At 45.0% G+C, this 16,913-nt stretch overlaps 1 protein-coding gene across 3 annotated transcripts in view; it reads right to left on the bottom strand.

Moving 5' to 3' along the window:
- Nucleotides 1-16,913, bottom strand: part of MCU (mitochondrial calcium uniporter) — an 80,834-nt gene that overhangs the window by 38,913 nt on the left and 25,008 nt on the right. The window contains exon 1 of one of the 3 annotated variants that reach the window (XM_077784799.1): nucleotides 3,646-3,717. The exons of the other annotated variants lie outside the window; for them this stretch is intronic. Within the exon in view, the coding sequence (XP_077640925.1) occupies nucleotides 3,646-3,717 (72 nt within the window). Of the gene's footprint in view, nucleotides 1-3,645; nucleotides 3,718-16,913 lie in introns of those variants that run through there. 3 annotated transcript variants of the gene reach the window in all.

The raw sequence follows: 16,913 nt of genomic DNA, 5'->3' as shown, positions 1-16,913 counted from the left end.
AGTTAATGTGCACTGCACAGAGAAGCAAATCCTCGTGATTAAACACCTCCCTTCTCTCTCCCTGCTCCACAGCCCCCAAAACAATTAATGCTCCGGGACAAGAGCTCCAGTGGAATTGTTTCTGAATTCACTGATCACGCCAAACTCGCAGACACCATCTGCTCCAGCTTCCTTATCCCATATGCGAATCCCTCCTTTAAGAAAGGAACACTTCTTGTTAGCAGCAGGCTCTCTACTACAAGCCCTGCTACTCACAGAACCACTGGGTTGGAAGAGACCTCCAATTGAGTCCAACCCAGCCCCAACACCTCAACTAAACCCTGGCCCCCAGTGCCACATCCAGTCTGTTTTTAACACATCCAGGCATGGTGACTCCACCACCTCCCTGGGCAACCATTCCAGAACTTCATCACCCTTTCTGTAAAATACTTTCTCCTGATACTCAACCTATATTCCCTTGGTGTAGCTTAACACCGTGTCCTCTGGTTCTCCCAGTGCTGCCTGGAGAAAAGGACCAACCCCACCTGGGCACAGCCTCCTTTCAGGAGTTGTAGAGAGTGACAAGGTCACCCCTGAGTCTCCTTTTCTCCAGGTGAGCACCCCCAGCTCCCTCAGCCGTTCCTCACAGGGTTTGTGTTCCCAGCCCCTCTCCACCCTCGGTGCCTCCTCTGGACACGCTCCAGCGTCTCAACGTCCTTTGCTCGGCAAGCAAAATCGTCTCTTTCAACATTATTTCAGAAGCGGCTTTAGAGAGCAAGGGCATCCCCCAGAACCCGACACGGGGAATTCAGCCCCGCTTTGCGCTGGCACAGCGACAGCCTTGCGGCAGGAGCCCGCAGGCTCTCGGGGGAGCGGCAGGAGCAGCAGCCGGCGGTACGGAGCCGGGCGGCGGGAGATGCCTCGCTGGATGCCGGCTCTCATGCCGCCGATGCTCCCGGAATGCCAGCTCCCAGCTCCCCCGGCTCTGCAGAGCACGAGAGGCGGCTTTGGGATGCAGCGAACAGCATCTCCATCCCTGGGCCGGCTCTCCCGGCGGCCGCCGGTGGGGAATCACCGCCGCCGCTGCTGCAGGGATCTCCCAGCCAAGCAGCTCCGCAGGCTCATTTCCCCGCCTGCCTGCTGGGGGTTCCCCTGGTGCTTTGAAACCAGAGCCTCACATCCCTGCACTGCATTTGCAGCCACGACTGCAGGGAGGGACCGCTGGACCAGAAGAGAGCGGAGTATTTTTGTCATCGCTGCCCCGGTTCCCAGCAGAGCACGGCACGCCGCACCAGCAAATGTATTAATAGCGCTTTACGCTCCTAACGCAATCTTCTGTTTGGAAATTCGCTCCCAGAAAGAATTACACTGCTGTAAAAGCAAAAGGAAGAAAATCCACACAACAGCAGGAAATGAGCAAATAGAAGAGAGTTGACAGAGCAGTTGGGCAACTCAGGACTGCAATAACTCACCCACGCAAAAAGATGCGGAAATTCTTCACACAAAAGTGGTTTCCATATTTATATGGCATTAAGTGAACTTCAAAAAATTAGCCCAAAATTATTAACCCTTCAAGATCCCCTGCACTCACTCATCTTGCTAAACAAATAATTCTTCCCTGTGAAGGAGATGCATTTCCTTTAAGAGCATAGCACAGAGTTGCACTAACACGGAGTTACTCCTGCAGAAATCATTCTGCTCCTTCTGCCGCAGCCAAATGCTTCTACTGTAGCTATTGTTACAGAATGGAATCGTGATGTTCTAAGAATTCATTCTTTTTAGTACGGAGTACCTGTCAGTGGAACATCTATCCACGTGTAGTGGCTAAGCACTGGAACTAATTACAGAGACCACATTAAAGACCCAACATGGGATTTTTTTCCCCGTTCCAACAGGTATCTTGTCCTTGAAAAAACCAAAATAGTCAAGCTTGAGAAATAGGAGTGTTTGTAACTACATTCAGAAATTGGGATGGCTTGGCAGAGCACTTTAGTTCTGAAACAAAAATGGGGATTTTAACTAGAAAAATAAAATTTAGACACCACAATCTTTATACTAAACAGAAAGCTCTTAGATTTTTCTCTTTTCACATTCCCTCAAAAGCCCCTTTTTCCAACAAGAGGCTTAAATAAGCATTACTATTCCTACAGATGCTGTTCCATTGAACACAAAGGAATGCCTGAGACCTACACTGGAACTCCTTGGGCAGGGAAAGAGCCGTGTCCCAGGCAGAGCATGGCAACACAGGATGGCATCAACTGCTGCCCTCCTGTGAAGCAACAAACTGTGCTCTGCAAGTAATTCATTCTGTATTTGTACTTTATATTTATTTGAGCTAGGTATCTGTTTCAACTAAGTGCAGTCACCAGACCTACAAGTGGGTAAGAGCTAATGTACAGAACAACAAAATTTCCCACAAACACAAAACTGGGAAGTCGAGGCTTCTCACCCCGCACACAACTCCCTTCTCTACATTTTTTGAAGCACGTGAACATTCTCCCCATAAGGATTTGGCTCCATTTCTGAAATTCAGAGGAACCTGCCATCCTGCCCAAGATGGCAGCTCCACCATAGCTGGTACCTAAATTACATGCTGAATTTTTAGGGCTGAAGCTTCTATTGCAAACATTTGAGTGGTTCACACTCAAACCACAGAGCTCAGCATTTCTCAAGCAGTTATAAGGAAGGAAAATGAGAGTGCAACTTCTTACCCTCTTGCAGCCACTGCACAGTGTTACAGGAAGGGGAGGGGTGAAATCAGGTTTAAATGAAGGTCAACATTTGGATTGGGGGTTATTTCAATAACTCATCTGGAAAATCAGCCTTCAGCTGCAGCCAGAACACAAAAATATATTTTCCAATTTAAATTGGTTGTTTAGTAGACACAGGCTCAGTGTATTTATCCACTATCCTGCTATATGCTTCATTTTATGAACAGCCAGAGAGAATGGTGGGACACTGATGAGTAAAACTAATAAATGGGTAAATGTCAGCCACATTTTGGATACCACATGCACAAAAAATTGCTTGGGAAGCAGCAAAGAAGTCAAAGACTTCTAATCATTCGTCCCAATAAATAACTTGTCCCTTCAGTGAAAAATTCATGTTCACAGTATCAATGGGTACAAAAATGCATATGCTCCACAATGAGATAATTTCTGTATTTAAGTCACAGCAAAAGTAAACACACTTCTGCCCTGGCTTTTCCTCAAGGCCTTGCTACATGATTTCCCTAAAGACAGCAGCTCCCAGGCTAGAGGAGCACATTTCCAACAGCGCCTTCATCTGTGCCAGGGGGACACCAAGAGCATCAAAAGAGAGGGGAAGTGCATGGATTTGACTCCAAAGGTCGTGGCAGGCAGCAAACCTCCCCGAGTGACACTGTACATTAAACAGCTCCCTGAGCAACACCAGATATGTACATGGCAATCCCCCCAGCTTGGCTTACAAGTTGTTCTCAGTGCTCTGGCACGTTCACCAGAGAGCTTGAGCATGCAGAGACCCACTGTGTGCTCACAATTTCACTCCCACCTGGACAGCAGTGAGTCGTGCTTTCGGTTTACGGAGGTGGCAAGGCTTGGAAAAGCAGGCAGAAATAAACTGATTTGCAAGCTCAGAGCAACCAGCAATCAAAAGGTTTTATTGCAACTCTCAATTCAGTCCTACCTGGCTGCTTACAAATGAAAGCACAGCCCCTCTCTGGTAAGAATAGAGCAGGGAGAAGCAGGAGATTCCCATGCCTCAGGACACAGCGTTCCGGTTTTCAGCTGGGTGAAAAAGGGAAACACGAGCTCCAGCCTCTTGTGACATCTAATGAAATGCTGTCTCTTCCTTTTTTTTTTTCCAGGATTGCCTCTGAGGCAGAAATTCATTTAGAGAATCACCTGTTTTTTCAGCTGCTAATTTCAATGCTCGTTTAGAAAATCTGCATCGGTACCAAACAGCCTTGAACCCCACCAGCTCAGCAAACGCTCAGCTACAGCCCCTGCAGCACAACACTATTTATTAACTTCACAGAGCTCACTCTTCACCCTCAGAGGTGTTTCTGGCACAAAACACTGGATTTCCTATCCACTCTCAGGGAGAGGAAAAAACCCACATTCATTATTTGCAGCCCACACCTCTCCTGCTGTAATTGCCTTGGTTAACAATTACCTGCACCACAGTTTTGAACTTGGTTTCAGCCTTAATTTACAGCTTTTCAGGAAGGACATACAGGTGGGATGGAGAGAAAGAGACCACAGGCCACCTTCCCTACCTGAGCAGAAGCCCTCAAGCAGAATGTAATGAACTTCAAGGTTGTGCTGCTCCTTCTCATCCCAGTGGGATGAGATCAGTGCTGTCCAGCAGCAGTGGAAAAAAAAAAAGCATTTTCCTTCGCAGAGCACAGCTGAACTGATAAAGCCACCAGAGAAAGATTTCAGTCACAATAAAGGGCTAAAGAAAACACCCCAACCAACCTATGTATTAGAGATCTTGCATGTTTCTGCTCATCTCCAAGCTTTGAGACATGTCATTTTTGTTCCCACCTCTTATGACTATATTTCCATCACACAACTTCCTTGTTTGCTGTACCAGAAACCTGAAGTTGTTATAGAAAGAATATATTTATTATATTATTTATATTACATATAATATTATGTCTTTATACTATCTTATAATATCTATTATATCTTTATTATGTTTACTATTATTTATAGAGCAGCCTCGGAATTTCTCTCACTCCCTGAACTAACATCAGTTCATTAAAGGTGCATGAAAGCAGCACTTCTAATATTAAAACTTCTTTCCTTTTTTTCCATAATAAAATGTGGAGGTAGACATATTTTCCACAACAACATGACAATGAAGGCTGTGATGAGAAAGTCACAAGGATTTTCACCAATGCCTTTCCATGGTATTTGAGACTCTGGACATCCCTAAATAGGGACAGTCCTACTGTCACGACAGCAAGGGCTTATCTTCAGCAAAACCAGCTGAGGCTTCAGGTATTAAAGTAATTAAAGTTTCCCAAGTCATTTCACAAATCAGAGGTCATTCTACCTTCTCCAGAAAAGCATCCAAAATGCAACACAAACACTTTCATGGGAAGGGGCAGAGGGAATGCAGGTATTTATTTGCATTATACTCAGAGCCACATTCAGGGCTTCCTTCACCTGAGTGTATTTTTGAGAGCCATCTGCCTGTTCTGAGCAGTAAAGAGCAGGAGGAGTTACATCACCTTCCTGTGCAAGTGCAGCTTTTTCAGCCACAACAAGCTTTTTTTTTCTTTAATGTAAATAAAACGCAGAAGTCTGTTCCAGAAAACAAGTCCAGAATTTTTCTGTCTTTAAAATAATTCACAGAGAGGTATCTGGTTGAAGGGGGAGTAAGCAGGGCAGCAGGAACAGGATGACCACAGCACATCTCTGAGGATTGCAGACCTTCTCACATCTACCCAGACAGTGACTAACTACTGCCCAGAGCTGCCACTATTCTTTCAATCAAACCCAAACCTACTACAGCTCTGATGTGAAATTTTCTTGGCTATGCAGTGCATAAAAAAACCCCAAGGAGCAAGCTGCTTTTTTTAAGAGTTCTTTGCAGCATCTTTTTACTATGGCTTTAAATGGACTAGCAAAGAAGCTGAAATATTTCAATCAATAGCTGTGAAAAAGAACACAGCAGTCTGCAACACAGCTACAGGGGAAGAACAAAAGCATGAATTTCTCTGGAAATATTTACAAGAGAGTTCTATTTCCAAATCTCCACATGGCAGAGCATTCCAGGCCATGAGACATCCTTGCTAATGAAGCTGTGAGCTCAGTTAACTCAGACAACATCACTATAAAGCCTGATTGAATATTTTTTTCTATCCATCATTAGGGAGCCTATCTATATCCAAGTGTCTTCTGCAGGAAGCTCTTCAATTTGACTTCCCAACACGTGTGAAAGTCAATCCAGAGGCACTTCACACAAATTAATGCCAGCTGCTGCCAGCAGCTAAAAGATCTCAGCCTCAGCCTGAGAGAGCAGAGGTTATTTAACCTGGAGAAAACGAGGAGAGCTCAGAACCCCTTCCAGAGCCTAGAGGGGCTCCAGGAGAGCTGGAGAGGGCCTGGGGGCAAGGGATGGAGGGACAGGACACAGGGAACTACCAGAAGGCAGGGAAAGATGGGATACTTGGAAGGAATTCTATATTGTGAGGGTGGGCAGGCCATGGCAAAGGGTGCCCAGAGCAGCTGTAGCTGTCCCTGGATCCCTGGAAGTGTCCAAGGCCAGGGTGAAATAAGATGAGATTTAAGATTTGCTCTTGTCCACACCACATCACCTTTATCCTTCCCCCACCGCTGCACTGGAATCCTCTTGGAGCTATTCCCAGGACCTATTACTCTTGGGATCAACACCACATACCTTGAGACAAGCACACACAAGACACAGCAGTGCCCAAGGAATGGGCTTTGAGATATTTATAAACCACGTTATGTAGAAAGGGAAACACAGGAACACACGCTGAATTATCCTGGTGTGGGTTTGTAGACAATTTTAGCAGCATATTTGACTAACACTGTGCATTCACATATCTCAAGGGATGACTTTCAGAAAATCAAGCTCTCTTCATACATTTATGTAGGGCAGCTTCACAACATATGCTATCATATCATTATTTGGCTACAACACAGCCAAAATTTCTAGTTCTCCTACAAAGATCCTGATTTTATGGCTGTATTTTCCAGCTGGTACAGGAATGTTAGCTTGCAGCAGAAAAGGTAAAGCAACACTGTTCACTTTTTCTATTAGCACAAAGAAAATACTCATCAGAGACAGCATAAAAGAGATTCTTGTGTCATTTACTAGATCCTCATTACCCCAATTCCCACTAACTGGGCACTTACACCTGAGTCAGCAGCAGCTCAGTGCACTCCCAGCAGCCCATTTCTTTCCTCTTTTGTAAAGCTTTTAATGAGGCTGCCTGACCAAGAGAAAAACTTCTCAGTGTTGAGTGACCTCTGGAAGCCCTGAGGCAATGGTCCTGTCTTCGGTGGAGATGCCCTTCAACACCTTCTCAATCATTTTCTTATTAAAATATGCAAAACCAAGAACACCCACACATTGCATGATTGTGTCCTGAAGCCAAAGAGTTTTAGATTGTTCAGCTTATTTATTATTTTTGGGGGGGAGGTAATGTCTAATTATGCAGCTAAACCTGCCAGCAAGGACCTGGCTGCTATTTTATTTCCACCAGTTATGCAGAAAAGGTCTCTGAAAGAACACTGGGAATTAGTTTGTGGCAATAGGTTATGACAAACTTGCTGATGAATTTGAAGAGTGCCTGACTGCATTTTCAACAGTTCCGGGCACTCTCTGTCTTCAGGCTCAACCTAAGATAGCAAGAGCAGGTTAACAATAATCTCTGCTGAACTTGTTTCCCTGATTTTATAATATCTGTGATATCCAGCAGATACACAATCTTTTATGTCTGGGACAGGAAACAGCAGTAGGAAGCACAAAGGTTATTCTCTTGTGCTGTACTCTCACCTTCCTCCCATGGGCCATGACACACACACAGTGTGTCTGCATCCCAGCCAGGGCACTGGAAAACACCCTGGGCACTGCTTTTGCTCCTGTGTGAGCAAAAGCTCTTTCCCTGATCCCTCTAACAGCCTCACTGAGGCAGTGTCAGCAAACCTGCAATTTTAGTTTTCATTAGAGCTCAGAAAGCCATCCAAGTGCTCCCCATGTGAAATTCCTTGGCTCCCTGGGGTTCAGCTGAACACAAAGCCAAGATGGAAACCATCTAAGACCAAACTCATCAGAGGGCATTCCCAGTTTCCAGAGTGACTCACCCATCCCTCCTGAAGCTCAGAAAAGCCAGCCATGGTCCAAGACACACTCCTATAAGGTCAAAGAGAGCACAAGCCAAATTTTGATGCTGGGAAGCTGCCTGCCCAGGCTAATAGCAATTTTGCTTTTAACATACTTAATTATATCTCCTAATACAGTCACGTCTTTCCCCTGCAAGGGTTCATATGGGGCTGTTTGTACCCCCTCCTTCTGAGTCAGGAGATATTTCTCCAGAGATTGCCTTTTAAAGATATTTTTTTTAATTCTATACACTAAGCACAAGTAGCAAATCACACTGAGGAGTAGCAGCATATGGCAAAACATACAGGTGGCACTCAGCCCATCAGCTTTGTCTCTGATCTAAGCAGCTTATAAAGAAGCAAGCCCTTCCATCTCCTCTCACCAGAACCAGGATGCATTGTGAGATCCACTGCATTCCAAGGCAGCATTAATGCCATCCTCACTTGCTAGGTCTTTAAGGAGAAGAGTTGTGCCATGCTTTAAACATCTCCCCTGCAGCCACTGAAGTAGTAACCTCATGTTTTACGTTATAGATATATTTCTGTCTCTGATTTGGCTTGTCTGTGTTTAGAAAAATAAACTGCATGCAACAAAACAGAAAAACCTGATTTGGAAACAGCCTTAGCATTGCCTTTAGCACTTGGAGCTCTGGAAGGTTGCCTTTACCGTGGAGGTCTTGCTGCTTTAAGACAGAAATAGAAAAAAAGGCCTGATTACGCATTTTCTTCAATAAATAATGCAAAAAGCCTACACACTCCTGTGAAGAGAGATTCAAACCTGGGTCAGTTCAGAAAATACCTCAGCTACCACAGAGCCACTACAGAAACAGCTCTCCCATCTCTCAGCCACACCTGCTTTGCACATCAGAGTCCCAGCTAATCCTAGTTTTACTGTCTCATCATTACTATCAACACTTATAATTAATAGCATGCAGAAATAACTCCCAATGCAAACTGCTATGGAAAGAAAATGACAGCTCAGGTTTTGTGGAGCAGAGCTCATCCATCCCACTGTTAGAAGGACAGACTGCAGGCTGGGTTTTACTATGCCTGGTTCTGCATAGTGCTGCCTAATAGAAATCCTTGCCCACTAATAAATCCACAGGGAATTATAAATCCTGGCTGTAAGAAGAGAAGGCAGATGATTTTTTCCAGGGGCAGGAGGACAAGACACCTCTGAAGGGCTCCTGAGCCAGTGGCACACGGAGCTGCAGCTGCTGCTGTTTCACACTTGCTGCTCCATGTCCCCAGGGGAGCCAGGGGATTACTGCAGGATGTTTTCATGAGCTGGAATTAGCCAGTGCCAGCATTTCACAACTCTAACACATGAAATAAATAGCTTGACCTCTGCTCCCTCACACCACCTCACACCCTAAAGGACAAGCACAGTGGTGCTGGCATTGCTTCCCTCCACGTGGCGAGCATGGAAGGGGGCACCACATCCCTGCTAACAGAGCTGGAAAGGCTATTTAGGAGAAAAGAAAAACGATAAAACTGCTGGAGCAGTCCACTGAGGCATCTGCTTTTCACTGACCACTTCTTTATTAACTACACATTGAACACCAAGTGTTTCCTGTGCCAGCATCCGGGAGAGAACGGCCAAAGCTGAGCAGGCAGAGTTCCAGCAGCACAACCTCAGTGAGCACAGACTCCTTCAGAGGGTTCCTCAAGCCACACAGAGCCAAGAATACAACACAAAAAGCCCAGCTTAGGAGCAGGTGTGGCACAGAGCTACAACACTCCCCCGGCAGCACTGGGGGAAATAAAAATGGTTTGAGGAGAGACAAACAGGACCGACCGCAGGGTTTTTGTCAGGTTACTGACAGCACAGCAAAGCTGTGGCCAGAAGGCAGTTTATTCTGTTTGGTTCATAAATTGAGTAATTCAGTGATGTCTTTTAAACAGGACTGAAGCTTTTTCAGAAGTAATGTTCATTTCTTCCTAATTTCATGGTAGAATTCCCAAGTCTCCACTTTTAAACAGCTCTTTAGAGCCTCAGCTATTCTTGCTGGCAGCATACAGTGGAAAACATTAAAGAAAAACAATACATGATCAAAAATAAAATTTGCTAAACCCCACGATTTCTAGGGCAACACCACGTAAAACAAGTCACCCCCCTTTTTCCTCTCAAATTCCTGCAGTTTTAGATCTTCATGTTTGTTACCTCAACTGATCTTCATTTTCCAGCATAACAAATTCAGTCCAAAACAATTCAGGTATCCAAGATCCTACTAATTACACTTCCCACACACACACACACAGAGAAAAAGAGACTTTCTTCTTGGCTTTCAGGAGTACCAGATCACATCTAGATTTGTCCCCAGGAGGATTCTTCCAGTGAACTCATATTTCAAAGCAGCAGAGATGAAATAGCAAGATGCAGCAGAGAAAACCCCACTGAGATCCCAACTGGGCACTACACCACCTATTCCACTCTCTGTGCTCCTCACACAGCACTCATGAGCCAAAAGCAACCAAAGCACAGCCTGGAGGTGATGCCAGCAGCTTGCTGACGAGGGTGGGAAGCCTTGGGTGCAGCATCTGAAGCTGGAAAGTTTTTTACACACTTTTCACTGCAGGCTGTCAAGGGGTTTCTTACCTATAGCTCTGCAAGCAGGAGAAAAGTAATCTGCAAAACCCTGCAGAGGAACTAAATACATTAAAGTCTCTGTTTGCCACACAGCTAGTGTCACAACAGACCTTAACAGAACTCACAGCACACTGGTATTTGTCCCCCAGCATCCCACAGCACAGCTCAGGGCTTTGGGGTGCCATTTATTATTACACTTACTCCATGTAACCAAACCCTCTTGGTATGTTGAAAAACTGTCCCACTGATTTATTTTTTATATATATACAAACAAAGTAAGTTTATAGACAAAATGTTGGCACCAAAAGGCTTCTTTACAAGTACCTCTTTTGATACATCTGTCCCAGCAGTGCTGTGGGCACAGGCCCAGGGCAGGGACTGTCCCCTGGGCTGGTCCTGCTGCGGGACCCCAGGGCTGTGTCCAGTCTGGGCCCTGGAGGGGCTGGAGCGTGGCCAGGGCAGGGAAGGGAGCTGGGGAAGGGGCTGGAGCCCCAGGAGCGGCTGAGGGAGCTGGGAAGGGGCTCAGCCTGGAGCAAAGGAGGCTCAGGGGGGACCTTGTGGCTCTGCACAGCTCCTGCCAGGAGGGGACAGCCAGGGGGGGTCGGGCTCTGCTGCCAGGGAACAGGGACAGGACAAGGGGAAACGGCCTCAAGCTGGGCCAGGGGAGGCTCAGCTGGGACAGCAGCAGGAATTTCTCCATGGAAAGGCTGCTCAGGCCTTGGCAGGGCTGCCCAGGGAGCTTTGGGGTGCCCATCCCTGGGGGTGTCCCAGGAAGGGCTGGAGGTGGCACTCAGTGCTCTGGGCTGGGGACAAGGTGGGCACAGCTTGGGCTTGATGATCCTGAAGGTCTTTCCCAACCTCAATGACCCAGTACAAATATTTTGGCTACTACAGCATTTTGCAATAATATTTTTCTTTTAAACACCTGTAGACATCTTTTTTTTCATAGAACATTAAATGCTTTATTTTAAATCATCCCACTAAATTATCTACTGTGCATTCAGCAACACCACAGTATTTTTAATTTTTTGTCCACATCTGCTGATACAGGTACAGGGCAGTGTCCAGGCAATAGTATCTACTACAACTTGCACAACTCATGGCACTCCCAGAACCACAATAAGCCTCCAGCACTTGTGCCAGCATGGTGCATTATTCATCAGATCTTTTTACAGACACACCCACCCCACAACCAAAATCTCTTGCTCGATACACTTCTCCCTGGATCTCCTGCTGAACAATTTCAAGAAAAGACTTACAAAATTGGGAAGCTTAGCTAAAAGCACCTATTATGTGCAGTACTGTGTAAAAGGGCAAAAGCCACAAGAAAGCACAGTAAAAATCACACAATCAATTAAAGCACCACAAAAGCAGTTTAAGAGATGAAACAAGCACTCTCTAGACATGCACCAAAGCACACACAGGTGAGGAATCAGTTCCCAAACACTCTTCCAGAATATTCTGGACACATTTAAAGGTGCAGAGGCTCCCTGGCACAATTCCTCTGCAAAGCCTGGAACTTTCCACTGATTCCACCCAGCAATAAACATTGCTTGGCAACATTAATATTTATTCTCATCTCATCCCCACCCTTTCCCTGCAGGAAGAAGTCAAGCCTCCAAAGGATAGCAGGTCTCCCATGTCAGCCAGAAGCAAAGTGTAGAGACTGAAATATCAGCTATCACCTCCAAAATAGAATCATAATTATAATCAGGTCACCATAATCACCTGGGCTAAAAACTTCCTAGCAGGTGGACCAGGCAAAGCTCAAGGAATTCAAAAAGCCTTTCCCACACTTTTAACCTGTGCATGGAAGGCCAAAGTGATTTCAGCATCCTGTCAAGGTCACAAAGCTAAAAAATAAGCCATATTTGGAGAAACTTCTCATGCACACTCAACTGGAAAAAGGTATGAGGTGAACAAAATTCCTTTCTCTCTCTCTAGGGGAGGATGATAAAGTTACTCACCTCGGTCACACATCAGGAATAAGGGTTCCCTGCTTTTTCAGAAAGCCTGTCCAAGGCCTCATCACCTCCCTCAACATCCCAAGCTTTTCCCAATTTACTATTTAAGCCTGAACTGGGAATTCAACCACACAGGGGGGAGGAATAAGCAACAAAAGCAGCAGAGAATAGTGCCTGAAAATGCTGCCACCCCTCCCAAACACAACATGCCAGCAATTACACAGAGGGGAAGGAAACAGAAGTGTCCCCTGTGGCAAAGAAAAACACTCTCTCCCAAAAATGCTCTGTAATCAGGGCAGGAATGACACAGAGAAACAGAAGGATGGAAAGAGTGGTTACGGCCTAAACAAGGAGCTGGTGTCATGTCAAATTTTATCTTCTTTTCCTACCTGGGTCAGGGCTGGGATTGAAAGCTCTCAAGATGGTATTTCGTGTTCAGACTGAAGTTTATAGTTCTTATCTATATCACAGTCTTATATGCCATGAGTTCTGCAGCTCTAACAAGCTACAAAATGGCTCCGTATCTATCTCTACAAGGCTGTTTAAGGATAAACTGTCCAATTAGGAAATGACACCTAAATTATTTTTACTTTTAACCCAATAACCAACCACCCATGGCCCACAATGGGGACTTTTTTATCCAGTTACACAAAACCACCCAAACCCATGGAGAAGAGGGTGAAGAAGAAGAAGATAAAGAAGGTAAAGAAAAAGAACCAGCCTCTGCCCTAAAACCTCCATCTTGTTTCATATATATTACTATATTCTAAAACCTTAAACTCTAGGTTTCCCACCCTGTGATATCACACACTTTTATTCAAACTCCACACCCATAATCCCAGTTGTGTTATTCAATTTTGGAAGCTTCTCCACAACCTCAGGTCAAATGCAGTGTTCTCTTGGGGGTCAGTGCCTGTCAGCACAGAAAGTCTAAAATTCTCAGCAACCAGGCTTCCAACAGTCAGGCTCAACAGGTACAAGACCCAAAGGTTAAATTAAAGGATCTCTGGATTAAGGCATTTGCCAAACAGCCGCAAAAATAAAAAACTAAAGAGATTATAGAGCTCCTTCTGAGAAAAAGAGTAAAGGGTGAGGGCTGCTCCCAAATCACCCAGGTTTCTTCTACACTGATGACCCAATGCCACACTCGTGCCCCATGATGCTGAGCTCAAACTGCTTTCCCACAGGCCTTCACAGGGCCCTTCAAAGTTCAGAGCTGCCAAACAAAGAAACAAAAAGGATGCAATCACACAAAGAAACAACAACAACAAAAAAAAGGATGCAATCACACAAAGCAGCAAAAAAAAAAAGGATGCAACCACAGTTATTTCTACATGTTCCCAGAAATATCCCAACATGTTGCATCACACAGAGGCCTGCAATGCAGCCAGTGGAAGGTGTAATTCCAGGGGAATTAAAAGTCTCAGTTTTGAGTCCTCCTTCAAAGGTCACAGATACTTAATGTTGATACCAAAACAACATTACAGTGTTAACCTTCATCTCAAGCAATACTCAGGATCCTTCATCACTTCAAATTAGGGTGGTGCTGCATGACCGACTCTTGACTTTTTTGATATTGGAACTTATGATAACTTGTACAGGGTCCTACTAGAAGTACTGACCATGTTTCTCTCCTTAAAACCTTTTCCTCAGCAGAAGCATTTATTTAAATTCAGGACTGGCAGGAAACCAGAAGCTTCTCTGCTTTTCAGTACTGACAGGAGCTGTGTTGGTCTAAACAAGGGCTTATTCCCTGCACTCTCTCCAACAACCTGGTTGCAAGGATGTTTCTGTCCCATTTTGGAGGTGTCAACAGGAGGAATTTCAGGAAGAGCAGACTGGGTTACAGTGTCAACAGAAACCAGAAGGCAGCCTATCATATTGGGATGACACAGAAGGAGAGAAGGGAAAAAGGAACCACTGCTGTAGCATTCAACACAAAAGCCACAGGAGCACAGGTCATGCAATGTGAGTGGGAATATCATCACTGAGGGAAGCACAGAGACTGAAGAGATCAAGATTTACTCCAAGGCAGCAGCTATTTGGCATAGCTATAGAGAAGCTATCAAAATTAAGGCCCATTAGGCTCAGCTCAAACAGTCAGGAGGCTTCCGTTCCTGCTGTTTTGGGGAAATAAACAGATTAAAATGTTGGGAAGTTACTGAAATGTGCCTATTGAAAACAGCTAACTGTAGGTTTTGCTCTGGGTAGTTACCAACACAAATGTTTACCACTTGCCAAAGTATTCCCATGCAAATATCACTACAGGATTTTCCAAATAACTCTGGCTGTGAGCTGAACCTGACTTGGGCTCCCATCCTCCCACCTGAGCACAGGCATACATCACTAACTTGTACAGTAATTTCCATGGAATGAACCACTTCAGAGGACTTAAACACCTGCCCACGAGAATTCCCTTGTGAAGAAACAAAGTGGAAATCACAATCACCGGATCTTCAACCCAAGAAACACAGAAAGCAAGAGCCAAAAGCAAAGAGAGCAGCAGGGTGGTGCCATGGCTCAATATTATTTATTTTCCTGGAGGGACCTTGGCCCCAGCTACTCCAGTGGTTCCCCCAGCAGCAGTTTGCTGCCTCAGTGTCTAAACAATGTCAGAAGCCACCAGATCCAGTGAAACTTTGCTCCCAATTAAGTCTCTTAAGGGACACCCTGTGCTGCAAGTCACTGAAGACAAGACACTCAACTTCCTTGATCAAAATACCTCATTAGCTCCCCACCTCCCTCCTTGGTAAGGGACAATCCACCAGTTAGCAGCACTTCTGGAGTCCTACCTAAAGCACTTATTTCAGGCTGCTCATAATATCTGACAAGAGCTTCCCCACATAAGGGAAAAATTACATGTGGATTTCTTTTTGATTCAAAGCTCAACCAGCAATTAAGCTGCTAAGAGACAATTGCAGTGGCTCTCTAAAAAGCCCCCAGTACCCAGGATTGCAGAGTAAATCAGCATTTAACTCCACAGTAAGTATTTTCCAGCTTTTAAAAGCTCCAACAGCTGGATTAGGAAGTCTGTGGTGGAGTGGGGGATTAACCAGGGGTTTTCCACAATGGGAGAGAAGCAAGAAAGCAAAGCCAAATCAGGGCCACTTTGGTTCAGAGCACCTTAACTGAAGAATTACATCAGGCTTAGTATCACTAACAATTCCAGGGGCTTAAATTCCGTCTGACACCACAGTTGATGCCTCACTCAAAATTAATTCATCATTACAGATGACCTGTTGCCATGAGACATCAAAAACTCATTACAAGCTATAGGAGCTGGGTGCTGCAGGACTGAATTGAATCTCATCTTCAAGAGGTTTTCCCTTCAGGAAGGAGAAGCTCAAATTGCAAGATTAGTCATGCTTACAGAAGCACAGGGACAGCTCCACACACCCTGCTGAAAGGGAAAGCCCAGGCTACACAGGGAGAGTGCCCTCAGCAAAAAGGAGAAAACAGGATTTAAAACCCCTTAGATATTAATCAACAGGTTTTCCATGGCTCATTTTTTCTTTCTGTAGACATTCACATTTCACAAGCACCCCAAATCCCAGACAAATTACCATTTAGAATACTCTATGTGTGTGGATATATATAAACTTTAAATTACCATTGAAAATATTGTGTGTGTGTACATATATATATATATATATATAGCTGAAATGAAGGCTGCAAACTTGCAAGCTCCTTTGTCACTCTGTTTTCTATCAGCTCAGAAAAAGGAATTCCCTTTACCTGGAGTGAATTAAGGTGAATTTGCTGCAAGGGAAAGCAAGAGTGGGTTTTGGTCGGTCTCCTAACATTTGTTTTCTCTAATCATCCTAATGTTTTCCAAGCTTTACAGGGGAGACACTGCATTCATTTCCCAGTGTTGCAGCCCTCTGGGAAGGACTCAAAAGCGACTCCAAGCTCAAACACCTAAAAGACAACACTTCACATGCAATACTGCTGTTTCATCAGTCTCCCACTGCCTGTCTCCGTTACCTCAAAGGAAAGGGAAATTAATTATTCCAAAGCCAGGAAGGCTGGATGTGTCAGAGCTCCTAATGATAACTCGGGTACCTTCCAGTGCTGGCAGCCAAGTCATCTCGCAGCCAAAGAGGGTGGGGGAAGTAAAACACCCAATTAAGACCAGATTAAGGAACTTGTTCTCTTATTTTAGTAGGTGTAGCTCACTTCCCAATTGCCTAATGCATAATTACACCTAGAGGTGCTTATTGTCACTCTGGATCTGTTCTTGCAGTGCATTTATTTTGACAGCTCCATTTACACCAATGGGCTTGGATCTCCAGTTTTGGGATATGTTTTTCCAAGCGTGAGGGATTACAAGAGCGATCGAACCCTCACACTCCCATTTTTAGTCTAATTCCATTGAGTTAAAGGCCAGCAGTTGGCAAAAGCTTTCACTAGAGGAGGCAGAGTTTACACTGATTTAAAACTAGAGCAATCAGTAATTCCTGCAGCACCACCTCCCCTCAAGGAAGGCTGCCTTGGCCAGGAATACAAGTAAGATTTTTAAACAAAGCAAGGGGTTGT

This window comes from Lonchura striata, chromosome 7 (assembly GCF_046129695.1).
Source record: "Lonchura striata isolate bLonStr1 chromosome 7, bLonStr1.mat, whole genome shotgun sequence".
NCBI classification, from domain to species: domain Eukaryota; kingdom Metazoa; phylum Chordata; class Aves; order Passeriformes; family Estrildidae; genus Lonchura; species Lonchura striata.
The sequence above is the reverse complement of the archived record's forward strand: the minus strand, read 5'-3'. Positions and strand labels throughout refer to the sequence as shown.